General features: G+C 38.0%; 2 protein-coding genes across 3 annotated transcripts in view; one reads left to right on the plus strand and one right to left on the minus strand.

Moving 5' to 3' along the window:
• The window catches only part of LOC126752644 (uncharacterized), a 216,203-nt gene that overhangs the window by 66,671 nt on the left and 135,351 nt on the right, over positions 1–14,181 (minus strand). The window lies entirely within an intron of this gene.
• LOC126752706 (uncharacterized) overlaps positions 1–14,181 on the plus strand; it is a 42,821-nt gene that overhangs the window by 13,217 nt on the left and 15,423 nt on the right. For both annotated transcript variants that reach the window (XM_050463683.1, XM_050463682.1), the window contains exon 2: positions 5,150–5,455. In XM_050463683.1, coding sequence (XP_050319640.1) covers positions 5,260–5,455 — 196 coding nt within the window. In that variant the 5' untranslated portion in view covers positions 5,150–5,259. The remainder of the gene's footprint in view (positions 1–5,149; positions 5,456–14,181) is intronic.

The raw sequence follows: 14,181 nt of genomic DNA on the forward strand, positions 1-14,181 counted from the left end.
AGAGTCCCAAAACTCTTGGTATTTTGCACCACAATACTGCCTCGTCGCATACTGCATTGATTCTTCGTGAGTTTTCGCCAAATTTTCAAGTAATATCGTAAGGAATACTTGCAACATAGCACTGATAGTTCGATCTTTGTGATGCACCCAAATACAATAGATACAGGTTATAATTCAAAATGTCGTGAATGATTACGAGTAATTACGTATTTTTCTATCTGTTATGTCTCTTAGATATGTGAAAAGAAAATGTTACGTGGTATCATGGTCATATTACTGAAATATTATTTATGCCATTACAGGGTAGTCTTATTTTCTGGGCCACATGCAAATGCAGAACTGGATTGTGATATTGGTAATTGAATTGTTGACACCATACTGTTTGATATATTACACAGGTGATATATGCAAATGGGTTCGTAGGAGATTTACAGGGTTTTATGCATGCCCATATGCATGTGCGTGTACGGACACAACGCTTATATGCGTGGAAATGTGTGCATTTCATGTGATTTTGGTGAAAAATGCCTTTGTATGTATGTGCGTTCAGCTCAGTAGCCGTTTACATGCAAAAACGCGCTTAAAAGCTGAAAAGAAAGTACTACTGTGCCCAAAAACATTTGAATTTAAACTGCGCTCGTCGAAGTATTTGGAGAATTATTTTTTTTTAGGTTGGTAGTACTGTCAGTCACATTTATGTCAAATTTCATGTCAAAATATTGATTAGTGTTTGAGATACGTGTCGTTTTGTGAACTGCTAAAAGTGAGTTTTTCGTTTTTTGCGATGTCGAAATTTGTTGAGCAAAGAATTTGCATTAAATTTTGTTTACGGAATCAATTTTCTGCTGCGGATACGTTGAGGATGGAGCAGAAAGCCTTTGGTAATGAGGCTATGTCCAAAAAAAATGTTTACAAGTGGTATAGTGAGTTCCAAGCCGGCCGTGAACTTGTCGAAGACGAAGGGCGTCCAGGGCGACCAACAACCTCAACCGACGAAGCTCACGTTCAACAAATCAAGGATTTGGTGTTGAAAAACCATCGATTAACAATTAGAGACCTTGTTGATGAAGTTGGCATATCGAAAGGCTCAGCCAATACCATTTTGAAGGATGTTTTGGGCGCGTCAAATCTCGACTGGTACCGAAAACATTGAATTTTTTGGAAAAAGGCGTCGCGTTGAAGTGTGTGAAACGATGCTTTCCGACTACCAGGGTGTCATGAAACGCATTATAACTGGCGATGAGACTTGGATCTATGCTTACAAAAAAATCGCGCCAAAGTCGCTCAAAAACCAAGGTCATGTTGACTGTTTTCTTCGATTATTGGTGGTGTTGTGCATTATGAATTCCTTCCAACCAGTCAAACAGTCAACAAGGAATATTATTTGAACGTTATGCGTCGTTTGCGTAACGCTATCCGCCTAAAAAGGCAGGAATTGTGAAAAGCCAATTCTTGGTTTTTACACCACGATAATGCACCATCCCATACTGCCCTCGTAATTCGTGATCATTTCGCCAAAAACTCAACCCATATCGTTCCGCAACCACCGTATTCACCTGATCTGGCGCCGTGCGACTTCTGGCTGTTCATCAAGCTCAAAAGACCGCTCCGGGGACACCGTTTTTATACGTTAGAGGAGATTCAAGCCGCAGCGAAGACGGAACTGAAGGCCATCCCGGAAAGTGACTACAACCAGTGTTTTGAAGATTGAAAAATCCGTTGGCATAAGTGCATTGCATCGGGAGGGGATTACTTTGAAAGAGATGAAATTGATTTGGAAGAATAAATAAAAATTTTTTAAAATAAATACAATTCACCTTATTTTTTGGGCACAGTATACCTTGCCCCTGCCTACATTGGTGCTTGAAAGCTTTTCAGTTCCATATACGGATATTTGTTGTTAGGAGACCTGCTGTGCCAGGCTTTGTGGGTAGCGTGGCTGTTAGGCAATTTTAAAGTGTGGCGACGCCTTTTATATTTTTTTGTTGTAAGGGATGTGTTTTTTTATATTGTTGTGTATTTGTGTTCCGTTTGCTGAGGTTTGTTGATATTTTTTGCTTTCACACACAATGACACAGAGAAGAAGTGAGTTGATTATTGTAGTTGTGTGAATGCGTGTTCATAAAAGTGTGTGTGAGCTGAAATAACGATATATGTATGTACTCGCATGCGGTCAATTGGGTTATACAAAGTACGCCTTTTATGGTTTATTTGGCACATTAATTTCATAGTATCTTTCGTTTTTACCTTTTTACTTCTAAACTCGCCCACACATACATACTTGCATGCCTGGAACCCTATGGTCCCAGAAACGGTTTCGAGCAATCGTTTTTAAAAGTTTCTTCGTCAGCTTTTGAGATATCGATACGAATTTTAATATTGAGGTGCATTTTGATATATTATTGAGCATTTGTCTAAATCGGCCACATCAACCAACTGTAACTTACATCTCCCATACAACCGATTATTCAGGAAAATTTCAGATCAATATCTCACAAACTGATGCACTAGCTCGCGTTTACAACAAACAAACAAATGAACAGCGATGGGAAAATGGAAAGCGAACATGATTATTTTGACGCTGTTTATCACGGTGATCCTTTATGAATATTTTTATGGACTCCGACGTTTCCTTTGGGGTGCAACAAATTTATGCCAATATGCCAAGTGGATGCTCTGTCACGACTTCCTTGACAAGAACAAATTCGATGAACCAATTTTCACTATAGGTACTAAGGTCTAGATATTCGGTACCTAGGGGCTCAAACAGTTTTGTTTGATTTGGACAATTTTTGGTCATAAGGTTGCATACTCTAAAGACATTATTCGTGCAACGTTCTATTCCATATATTAACTGCTTCTTGATTTGTATATAGGAAAGTGAAATTTTCAAATTAAATTTAAAATTTTGTTTAATGGGAAGTAGGTGTGGCAGTTGATGAGGGTTTAGCCATGCGCAGAAGTTTACGCAAGTGTGGAAAGTCCTCTGAGCGTCATTCACTTTGGAGTGGTCAGAAACGATCCTTTACATAACGCTTTAGCACCTCACGAATTCCGGTCTTAGACCAAGTATAGTAGGGGTAGTCAAAAAACATTCATTTGAAGGAGAGCCAAAGTGAGATGGCGAAATAGCCCTCCCTACGGTTGTGCACTGGGCTTGAAAAGAAGAAAACAGCCTCGAACAGTGACGACTATGTAAACGTATTAGGGATTACGATTTAAGAGCATGTCAAGCTGGTTGATGTCCTTGTAACAGTGTTAGATTTGTGGTGGGGAGAGACCCCGTCAGTAAGCGTCAAGTTCTTCAACATATCCCCCCCCCGACGGACCGAGCGCTTGAAGCCGCGATGAGCTTGGCGAATTTAACGCCAGGTGGTCGAAGAAAGTGTCTTTGGCACAACGATCGGTTAATTCAGCCTCCACGATGAAACATCCCCCAAGTGTGTTGAGACTGTTCGACAACGTTGGAACCCGAAATATTGTTATCTATGTTACCAAGTTTCCGCATAGAAAAGTTCATCATGCAGCCAAGATACGCACCCGCCTCTGTGCAGCAAACAACGCAAGTCAATAAACACAATGTTCGACGTCGAGAAGTTGCAATCATAACAGATACCCGAACGGGTTTCTACTCGATTTGCACTCCTGTTTACTAAGAGAACTCTTCAGCAACTCGGTATAAGGGAACTGTGGGACGCATTTCAAACTCCTAACGTACAGCTTCAAACAAAACCATTGGTTTTCGGAAAAGGCAAACGAACAGCTGGTACGATGAGGAGTGCCGTGTCGCAGCGGAGAAAAAACAGACTGCCTACTTCGTAACGTTACGACCGACCACAACACTTGCGGGATGGGATAGATACCGAGAGTGGAAGAGGGAAGCGAGACGCATTTGCAGACAAACAAGAGAGCTTGAGAAGCTGGCCGACAGAGGTAATGCTCGAAAATTCTACGAAAAGATGCTGCTACTAACAGTATTTTTCACTTTTCACCCTCGTCCTGCTGTATGGTGCAGAGGGATGAACAATGACAACATCTGATGAGCTGGCGTTACATATTTTCGTAAGGCAGATTTTGCGGAAGATTCATGATCCTTAGCTCCTTGGCAACGGCGAGTACCGCAGTCGTTGAAACGTTGAGGTGTACAAGATATACGACGACATTGAATAGGTCATGTCGTCCGTATGTATGAAAACACTCCAGCTCTGAAATTATTCGACACAGTATCCGCCGGGGAAGCAGAGGAGCAGAAAGATCTCCACTTCGTTTTAAATACCAGGGTGAGAATGAGCTGCAAACAAATATAAATTTTTTTGTTTCATATGATCCGCTAACGAGTTATAATGTTGACCGTTAAGTTACTTTTTTTCAAGCCACTTCTGGAGATTCACCGTCACAGGCTTATTTAATGCAATTTTTTTCTAATATACTTCAAGTATTATAATATATAATATGTCATTAAATTTAATAAAATTATATTACTCATGTCGCCGCAAAAAAAAACACAAATATATATACTTTTTTTTTGCCTTTAAAACCTTACCCCCCTTAGTCATTCGATTGTTTTTGGGGAATAATAATTCAAGCTTCTTGAGTTTTGTGAAATTTTCTAATAAACTCGAGAGATTCTCACATTTGCCCTTATACACGAATTTTATTTAAAATGTTCTGCGATAACATACCTTCCACATGATAATGACAAAAGCACATAAATGTGCTTTGCAATCCTAACACACATGTGACACTTATGTACGGTTTTACAACCCTTACATTATTTTGCTTTTAATGCATTAATAAAGACGTGACAAATTATACGAGTAACAGGTATCATATGCATTTTGCATTAGGAAAGAAGTTTACTGTCGCTTGAGTGAATTAGAGGAGAGATCTGTCGTGTACCTTTAGTTCAGAAGAATCTTTCATCGCAATGTAAATCTTTGTCGCAATCAAGCTTTTTGATATGTTTGTATGTGTGTTTGGAGTGTAATTATGCAGGTGTGTCTGTATTTGGTTGTATAAATTTTTAGCTCATCTAAAATGGCGGTTCGCTATCCAAAACTCCTTATACATATTTAATGAAACTCGACCTTTTTGACATAACACTGAAATATTTACTTTTCTCTCTGCAATTTCTCATCTTTATTTGCAGTCTTTAGGCGTCCGTTTAACTAATAAATCGTGTCTTCCGTGGATCCACCAAAAGTTGTTAATTTGCTATTGAAAAATACATCGCTTCTTTATTGCCTCACCTATTTAGGTATGTCTTCCGATCCGATGGATGATAAGCGAGCGATTGGGAAAATGAGTAAACAGCGAAAACCTTCATTTGATTACGCAGCGACCAAACGTTGGAGTAAAACGCCTCGCCAGCTGCCACTCGCCAGCGCGAGGACGACTGATATTATCGTGTTATTCGTGATAGCCTTTCTGGCCGTCATGGCTACAACCAGTACAGGTGAGTGGAATGAAAGCAAATATATTTATTTATGTTTATATGTGCATTTTAAGCCATAAGTAGACCTATGCTTACATCCATACATACATACAGAACATATTGTACACGTGTACGAATGTGAAACATAGCAGGAACGCAATTAACATTGAAGTTCATAATTGAAATTTATGTATTTGTGGTTGCATCAGCACACAATTTGGTATTTAACTTGTGGTATGCAGCTACGTAAACAAACATTAAGGTGCTTTCCCCAATCGGGAAACTTACTATACTTAAATGTTTTCCTAAAATGCTTTTGGCAATATATTACAAATATATATCTTTTCAAAAAGTGGGGTTATTTGAAGCCACGATTTCAATATCATCTTGAAGAAGATTGTACCTTCTTTATTTAGCTCTGCAGCTCGTATTATTTTCTATAACACAATATTAAAGAAATTAAGCGCTAGGGAGTCTCCTTGTCTGAAACCTCGTTGGGTAGCCAATGGCTCAGAGAGGTCCTTCCCGATCCTGACGAAGCTTTTGGTATTACTTAACGTCAGCTTACACAGCCGTATTATTCCATGCTGTCAAAGTCGACTTTAAATCGGCAAAGAGGTGATGTGTGTCGATCTTCCTTTCACGGGTACTTTCCAAGATTTATCGCATTGTGAAAATCTGGTCGATAGTAGATTTTCCAGGTCTAAAGCCACTCTGATAAGAAAACTTAAATTCCAAACATCGGGCATGCTGTCATCCGACCATATCTTACAAAGCAGCTGATGCCGACACTTTGTCAGTTCTTCGCTGCCGTATTTGACTACATCGACCGGTAATCCATAGGCCGCTGTCGCTTTGTTGTTCTAAAAAATTGTTAATCGGACATAAAAATCAGCATTTTAATAGCACATCTATTCAATTCATGATGGTAAAATAAACGGTCGACCCTCCATTATTTTAAGATGGGATTATGGGTCTAAAAGCGCTATCTGTAGATTTATTTCTGGTATATACATACATCTTATAAAATTAGCTACCCGCAAATATGATTGTTTTGCTGCTCTATACACCAGGAGAGTTTTTTCACCTGGCTCATCTACAGAAGCATCCAAATGCGAGCTCAAGTTCTCTTTCGCGTGTCCTTTGCAGATATGTACTTATTTTCTTTGTTGTTGACTATGAGACCAGACTGCTTTACTGTCAGATTTTCAAGAAGACCTGCCGCCGGGATTGCTGTCTACCAGAGAAGATTAAAACCTCAAGTGACTCCATCCAGCAGAGGTGAGGCGAGCAATGCCCTTTCGTCTTTTGAAAAGACTTTGAACAGCATCCCTGCCACATAGCTGAAGTTAAATGAATGTTGTGTATATAGGAGGACTACATATGGCTGTGGCTTTTTTCGGAGACCCTCCAGTAACCAACTATCAAGCTATCTGTCTTCGTTGATCCTCTGATGAGATTTTGGACTTCCTCCCACCCTGAAAGTCTATCGGAACTTGCGGAAATGGATGTATTCTTTCTCCTAATTATATATTTAGTATTTATTGTAAAAGAAACTCACATCTGCTGTTCGTACTGGAGCTTCTCCATAAGGTGTGTCTTGGGTTTGCGTCTATCCTAATGTGATGTCTTTTCCTTTATTGACATGCATTATTTTCTACTGAGTTTGTCAGGTTGTCGCAAACAGATGTATTGGGAACCTTGGGTGTACCCTCTGTTTTTACTGCTGTACCTATTGGTTACTTTGGCTGATACATCGTTTCCTGACTAGCAAGAATGTTGTCCTTATCGGATTTCGTTATAGGTATTATATACATATGTAATATCTGTCGAACGTCTAATGTTTGTATTAATTATCTTCAAAGTACATTTGTGAATGAAATCCCAAGATTTGCAAGGCGTATACAGACATCTGTTTATACAGGGTATATTAAGTTTTTTTGTACAGTGCATATTAAGTATTTCACCAAGTTTATAACACGCAGAAGAGAACATCGGAGCTCCTATGGGTTAAAATTGCTTGTTGCTGGCAATTCAATGGAATGGTTAACTTAACGAAGATTAGTAGGCCTAATCACTTTAACTTTTTAAAAATTTTCGTAGAAGAGCCTCATGAATTTTTACACGACAACTGGGCCATCTATAAACTAAGTCATTGAACATTAAATTGGTAGTATGCTTCGATGTCTTTCTTTTTTACATCTTAAACTTAATTTATTTGCAATTTTAGTTCTTATGAGCGAATCCTAATATACAATAAGTATACTATAGGCAATTCAAAAGAAGAAGTCTAACAACTACTAAATCAAAAAAGGACCTACCCTAGTTTGCACATACAAATACGAAGTTCGCAACGGTATAACAATTTAAATCATTGGATAATCGGTCTTATTTCATTAATACGCATTTTTGCAGGCAGAGTGTAATACCACATGTTTTTTACTTAAAATATTGTATTTTAACCCCAGTTCAGATCTACAGTTTTTTATGTGCGTAAAGTTTATTTCATATTAAGAGGAAAATTTAAGTTTTTTTATAGGACATGTTAGTTAATAGCTTAATTTACAAAACAGCCATTAGATAATACAAAGACCTTGCATCATGTTAATCAATTGTCCGTAAATATGCACCTAGGCCTTTAGGCTATTGTGAAATCACCGGTATTAAAATCCATTACTTTATAATGTCCTCGCTTAACCGTCTTCTGCCCACTCTTCTCTGGAAGGGAAGGGCGCATAGGTTTGTAAAAATATTTGCTAAACCATATCCGAGGTTGTCGACTGCTGATAAATATCACAGTTTCAGGACGATGGCTGCTAAGATTTTAGTTGAGTGTAGTTTGAGGAGCAACCTCAGTACAACAGTTTTCATGTAAAAAGTCGTATTATGGTTAGGGGTACAAAAGGGATACATCAAGATTTCATGCGACCCATACCCTGAAATATCCCAGTATAGGACGGAGCTTACGGATACTTGGCGCCATTCTTAAGAAGACGTAGCGGGGCCTATGCGCGTACCTACTTCCCCCAGCACTGGTCGTCCATGTTATGAGCCAGAACAACAACATTATTAAAGGATCAAAGGCGTCCGGATCTCCTGGGAAAAACCGTAGGGAATAGTTGTCCCGTGAACAGTCAGTATAAACACTGCAGCTTAGCTTGGTCTAAGGGCAAAGGCTGGATAAAGCCAAGCCTAGCTTCAGGAAGACAACAATACCAATGGTGGTTTAATTACCAGGCTTTACACTTTTGAAACATTCATTATTATTGTTATGATACATAGGGGTCAACTTTTAATTATTGTAATTATAAATATGATTTAAATAAATGCTTACAAACTCAAATATATTTGTTTTTACAATTTTCTTAAAACTAAGATTACTATTTTGTAAAATGGTCAATAAAAAAAATTTAATAAATTTTTTACATAAATAAATTTTCTAAATGACAATGTCAATGCTGATGGCGATGATATTGATATATTGGAGATTAAAAACGCAACTGCAAATATCATGCAATCAGTCAATTCTCGGCGCTCACTCAGCTCAGCTCACGGGTTGCGAATTTTTCTAAAACTGAGCGTGGCTATATGATGCTTATATTGGGTAGTGCGAAAAGTTTTTTTGTATTTCGTCAATAGATGTTGCAGTCATATATCTCCAGTGCTAACAATCACAGGGTGCCATATCATATAGTGTTGGAAAGCTGAGATTCGGGGAAGTTAAAGAAGGTGTTCAAAAATGAGTGAAAATAATGAAGAAATTCGCTAAGTTTTAAAATTTTTGTATAAAAAAGGGAAGTATGCTACGAAAGTCACCAATGAAACTTTTGAAGTTTACGGAGATGATGCTGTATCATTTTGTGTAGCACAACAATATTTCACTCGCTTCCGTTCTGGAAATTTCGATGTGAAAGATTCACCCCGCTCTGGTCGACCTATCGTTGAAAAGGTCGATGAAATTTTGGAAAAGATTGAAGGAACTTAAAATTCATCATCACGGTTTTGAACCATTTAAAAAAGGCTGGCTACAAAAAGAAGCTCGATGTTAGGGTACCACATAAATTGTCCGTGAAAAATTGAATGAACCTAATTAACATCTGCGATTTTTTGTTGAAACGAAATGAAATCGAACCATTTCTGAAGCGAATGGTAACAGAAGACGAAAAGTGGATGAAATTCGACAACAATGTGCAATAAAGATCATGGTCCAAGCGTGCTGAAACTCAACAAATGGTCGCAAAGCCAGAATTGACGCCTCCAAAGGTTATACTGAGTGTTTGGTGGGACTCTCGGCACTGGGAGCGCTTGATTGGGAAGTTTTGATGCAATGCAGAACTCCCTTAATGGAGTAAAGTTGGCTTCAAAAGAAGCCTGTGAAAATTACTTGTAGCAGTTTTTGCCGAGAAACCAGAAAAGTTTTGAACTGATGGAATAAAGTCTCTGGCGGAAAAATGGCAAAAAGTGGTCGAACAAAATAATACATATGTATTTGGTTCATTAAAGTTCATTATATATAAAAAAATAAGTTGAAATTTGATAAGAAATACGAAAAGACTTTTTCGACTACCCAATGTTTGTCCGTGCGTCTTCTTATATAAATGCAATAAGCAAACAAATTTTTAAGCCCATCTGAACAACAAATGTTATGCTGAAACCAAAACTGGAGAGAAATGCTCTGTGCCCAAAAGGTGACATTGTATTTATTTTGAAAATTCTTTATTTATTCTTCCAAATCAATTTCATCCCCTTCAAAATAATCCCCTCCCGATGCAATGCACTTATGCCAACGGATTTTCCAATCTTCGAAACACTGGTTGTAGTCACTTTCCCGGATGGCCTTCAGTTCCGTCTTCGCTGCGGCTTGAATCTCCTCTATCGTATAAAAACGGTGTCCTCGGATCGGTCAGATCAGGTGAATACGGTGGTTGCGGAACGATATGGATTGAGTTTTTGGCGAAATGATCACGAATTACGAGGGCAGTATGGGATGGTGCATTATCGTGGTGTAAAAACCAAGAATTGTCTTTCCACAATTCCGGCCTTTTTAGGCGGATAGCATTACGCAAACGACGCATAACGTTCAAATAATATTCCTTGTTGACTGTTTGACCGGTTGGAAGGAATTCATAATGCACAACACCACGATAATCGAAGAAAACAGTCAACATGACCTTGATTTTTGAGCGAATTTGGCGCGATTTTTTTGGTCTCGGCTCTCTTTTGGCACGATATTCGCTCGATTGATCGGTTGTTTCGGGGTCGTAAGCATAGATCCAAGTCTCATCTCCGGTTATAGTGCGTTTCATGATATCCTGGTAGTCGGAAAGCATCGTTTCACACACTTCAACGCGACGCCTTTTTTCCAAAAAACTCAATGTTTTCGGTACCAGTCGAGATTTGACGCGCTTGAGGCCCAAAACATTCTTCAAAATGGTATTGGCTGAGCCTTTCGATATGCCAACTTCATCAGCAAGGTCTCTAATTGTTAATCGACGGTTTTTCAATACCAAATCTTTGATTTGTTGAACGTGAGCTTCGTCGATTGAGGTTGATGGTCGCCCAGGACGCTCTTCGTCTTCGACACGTTCACGGCCGGCTTGGAACTCACTATACCACTTGTAAACATTTTTTTTAGACATAGCCTTATCACCAAAGGCTTTCTGCACCATCCTCAACGTATCCGCAGCAGAAAATTGATTCCGTAAACAAAATTGAATGCAAATTCTTTGCTCAACAAATTTCGACATCGCAAAAAACGAAAAACTCATTTTTAGCAGCTCACAAAACGACACTAATGAATATTTTGACATGAAATTTGACATAAATGTGACTGACAGTACTACCAAATCCAAATCCTTCGACACGCGCAGTTTAAATTCAAATGTCACCTTATTTTTTGGGCACAGAATGTTAGAGCGGATCAATTTTCTTTTCTAAAAAATTTAATAATTTAATAACTACTATATATGTTTTGCCAACTTGTGAGCCTAAATACACAGTACCTATTCTATTGAATTGAAGTGTTAAAGAATGTGCAAGCTGATGCTGGACTGATTTGCGAGGTTTTGTATAAGGATTCGTCAGACAAGAATCTTCAGAATCGATGTCAGTTTCGAACTAAATATGGATTACGGTTTTGAATCCTCTTGTTATTAGCCTGATAGATGTACACTCCAAACATATCGGAACGTAAAAGTTTCTTACAACAGTATTACTACTTTCCTAGTACTAACTACATACATCAGTATCAATCAAGTAAAACCACAAACACATAACTGAATCTGTGAGTGTCACCTACATCTAATCTTCCACACTAGCACATTATTGCCTCCTTGGTATCAACATAGACTCAAACTCAACGGGCTGTGCAACTTTGCCATTACCGTCAGCACTGTCACATTCAACACTCACGCTGTATTTTCCTTGCCTTTTTGTTCCTGATTCCCTGACGAAATAGTGTCATCATCAGCAACATCGTCTTCATCAGCAGTATCATTGTTGATGTCAATGTAATCTCCAAACCCCTTTGCTTGAAACAAATTAGGTAAGAAGCAGGGGACAAAGGAGTCTAAAATTATAGTATTGGTGCAGTGGGACAACTCAGGAAGTCGGCTGAGCAGAGCGTTTACCGTTTCATATGCCTTTGCAATTTCCACAGTGGTAATTATATCTTCTTGGTTTTAGTTTAATTTCGCCTCCATCTCTACAAAACCAATAGAAAAGACGTGTGAGTTATTTAACTTTTTTGTTTTCCGACTTATGCTGGCATGCAGAAAAGGGTAGCGATAAAGTTATATGTTTCCGTTTGACGTTTGTTGTTATGCTCATGTAACATATTAGTTAGGGTAGAATCATTTTATTGATATGTTTCAACCAAAAGCTATTCATATAAACTCAAGAGTAATGCTAAGAAGCATTTTGACGACTGTCAACGTCAACTGATTCCTAGCTTCTCAAACTTCCTGAACGTACTATATAAAACTTGTGGTAGAATGTTCAAGAAATTAAAAGTGCGATATATAAAACGTTTTACAACGGTATCAACATCGGGTTGGATCGGTCAGAAACTACAAAAACTTTCGGTTAAAGGGTAAGAAGACTGATCAAGTGCGGTTTCACTACATCATATTTAGATACGACGATCAATAAGATTGTAGCAATAAGTCATATATCTGATAAAGATATCATACAATTTATAGATTAAAAGCATCGAAGCTCCTTCGTTGAGTATACGTTTTAAAGAGCGGAATGTCAAAGGAATTTATAGCAGTCATGGAAGAAGCTTAATATATATGCATGTATATGAAGTCCAAACGGTTTATCTGTTAATATAATGATTCGCCAAAATCCAGGATAAATTCTCTCATACTCTAGGGTTATAGAGGGCAATTCCTTCAAAACCATTACTTTCAAGTTCGAATAATATGATAAATAATATCGATACTCACATTTACAAATACAGAAAATTTTCTTAAATTATGTTCAAAACAAAGATTTTTTACTGAATTATTTTTAAGTTACATAAATATATATTGGTAGTCGAAAAAGTCTTTTCTTATTTCTAAACAAACTTGAACTTATTATACTCTCGCAACAAAGTTGCTAAGGAGAGATTATAGTTTTGTTCACATAACGGTTGTTTGTAAGTCCTAAAACTAAAAGAGTCAGATATAGGGTTATATATACCAAAGTGATCAGGGTGACGAGTAGAGTTGAAATCCGGATGTCTGTCTGTCCATCCGTCCGTGCAAGCTGTAACTTGAGTAAAAATTAAGATATCATGATGAAACTTGGTACTCGTATTTCTTGGCTCCATAAGAAGATTAAAATCGGCCCACTGCCACGCCCACAAAATGGCGAAAACCGAAAACCTATAAAGTGTCACAACTAAGCCATAAATAAAGATATTAAAGTGAAATTTGGCACAAAGGATGGCATTAGGGAGGGGTATATTTGGACGTCATTTTTTTGGAAAAGTGGGAGTGGTCCCGCCCCCTATTAAGTTTTTTGTACATATCTTGGAAACTACTATAGCTATGTCAACCAAACATTATAGAGTCGTTTCTTTCAGGCATTTCCATATATGTACAGTTCAAAAATGGAAGAAATCGGATAATAACCACGCCCACCTCCCAAACAAAGTTTATGTTTAAAATCACTAAAAGTGCGTTAACCGACTAACAAAAAACGTCAGAAACAGAAGGAAGCTGCACCCAGGCTTCTTTTAAAAATTGAAAATGGGCGTGGCTCCGCCCACTTATGGACCAAAAAACATATCTCGGGAACTACTAATCTAATTAATTTTACAGCAAAATAAAAAAAATATGTAAATGACGGATAATGAAATCTCGATTATCACTTTATCACGCGAGAGTATAAAATGTTCGGTGACACCCGAACTTAGCCCTTCCTTACTTGTTTTTTTATATTTATAATTAACTTTAGTGAACCAAATATGTACTATTTTGGTCGCCTACTTTTTGACATTTTTCCGCTAGACACATTATTAAATCAGTGTAAAACTTTTCTGGTTTCCCGACGAAAAACTGCGATAAGTAATAAGGGAATTCTGCATTGAACGAAACAAATGATAGGTCGATGGTGCAAAGTCAAGACTATATACTGGATACAAAAACTTCCCAGCCAAGCTCTCCCAGTTTTGGCCTAGCCTGATAGGAGATGAATCCGTTTCTGTTGATCATAGCCCTTCGAGCCGTCAATCCTGGCTTTGCAATCAGTTGTTGAGC

This window comes from Bactrocera neohumeralis, chromosome 3 (assembly GCF_024586455.1).
Source record: "Bactrocera neohumeralis isolate Rockhampton chromosome 3, APGP_CSIRO_Bneo_wtdbg2-racon-allhic-juicebox.fasta_v2, whole genome shotgun sequence".
Classification (NCBI taxonomy): Eukaryota; Metazoa; Arthropoda; class Insecta; order Diptera; family Tephritidae; genus Bactrocera; species Bactrocera neohumeralis.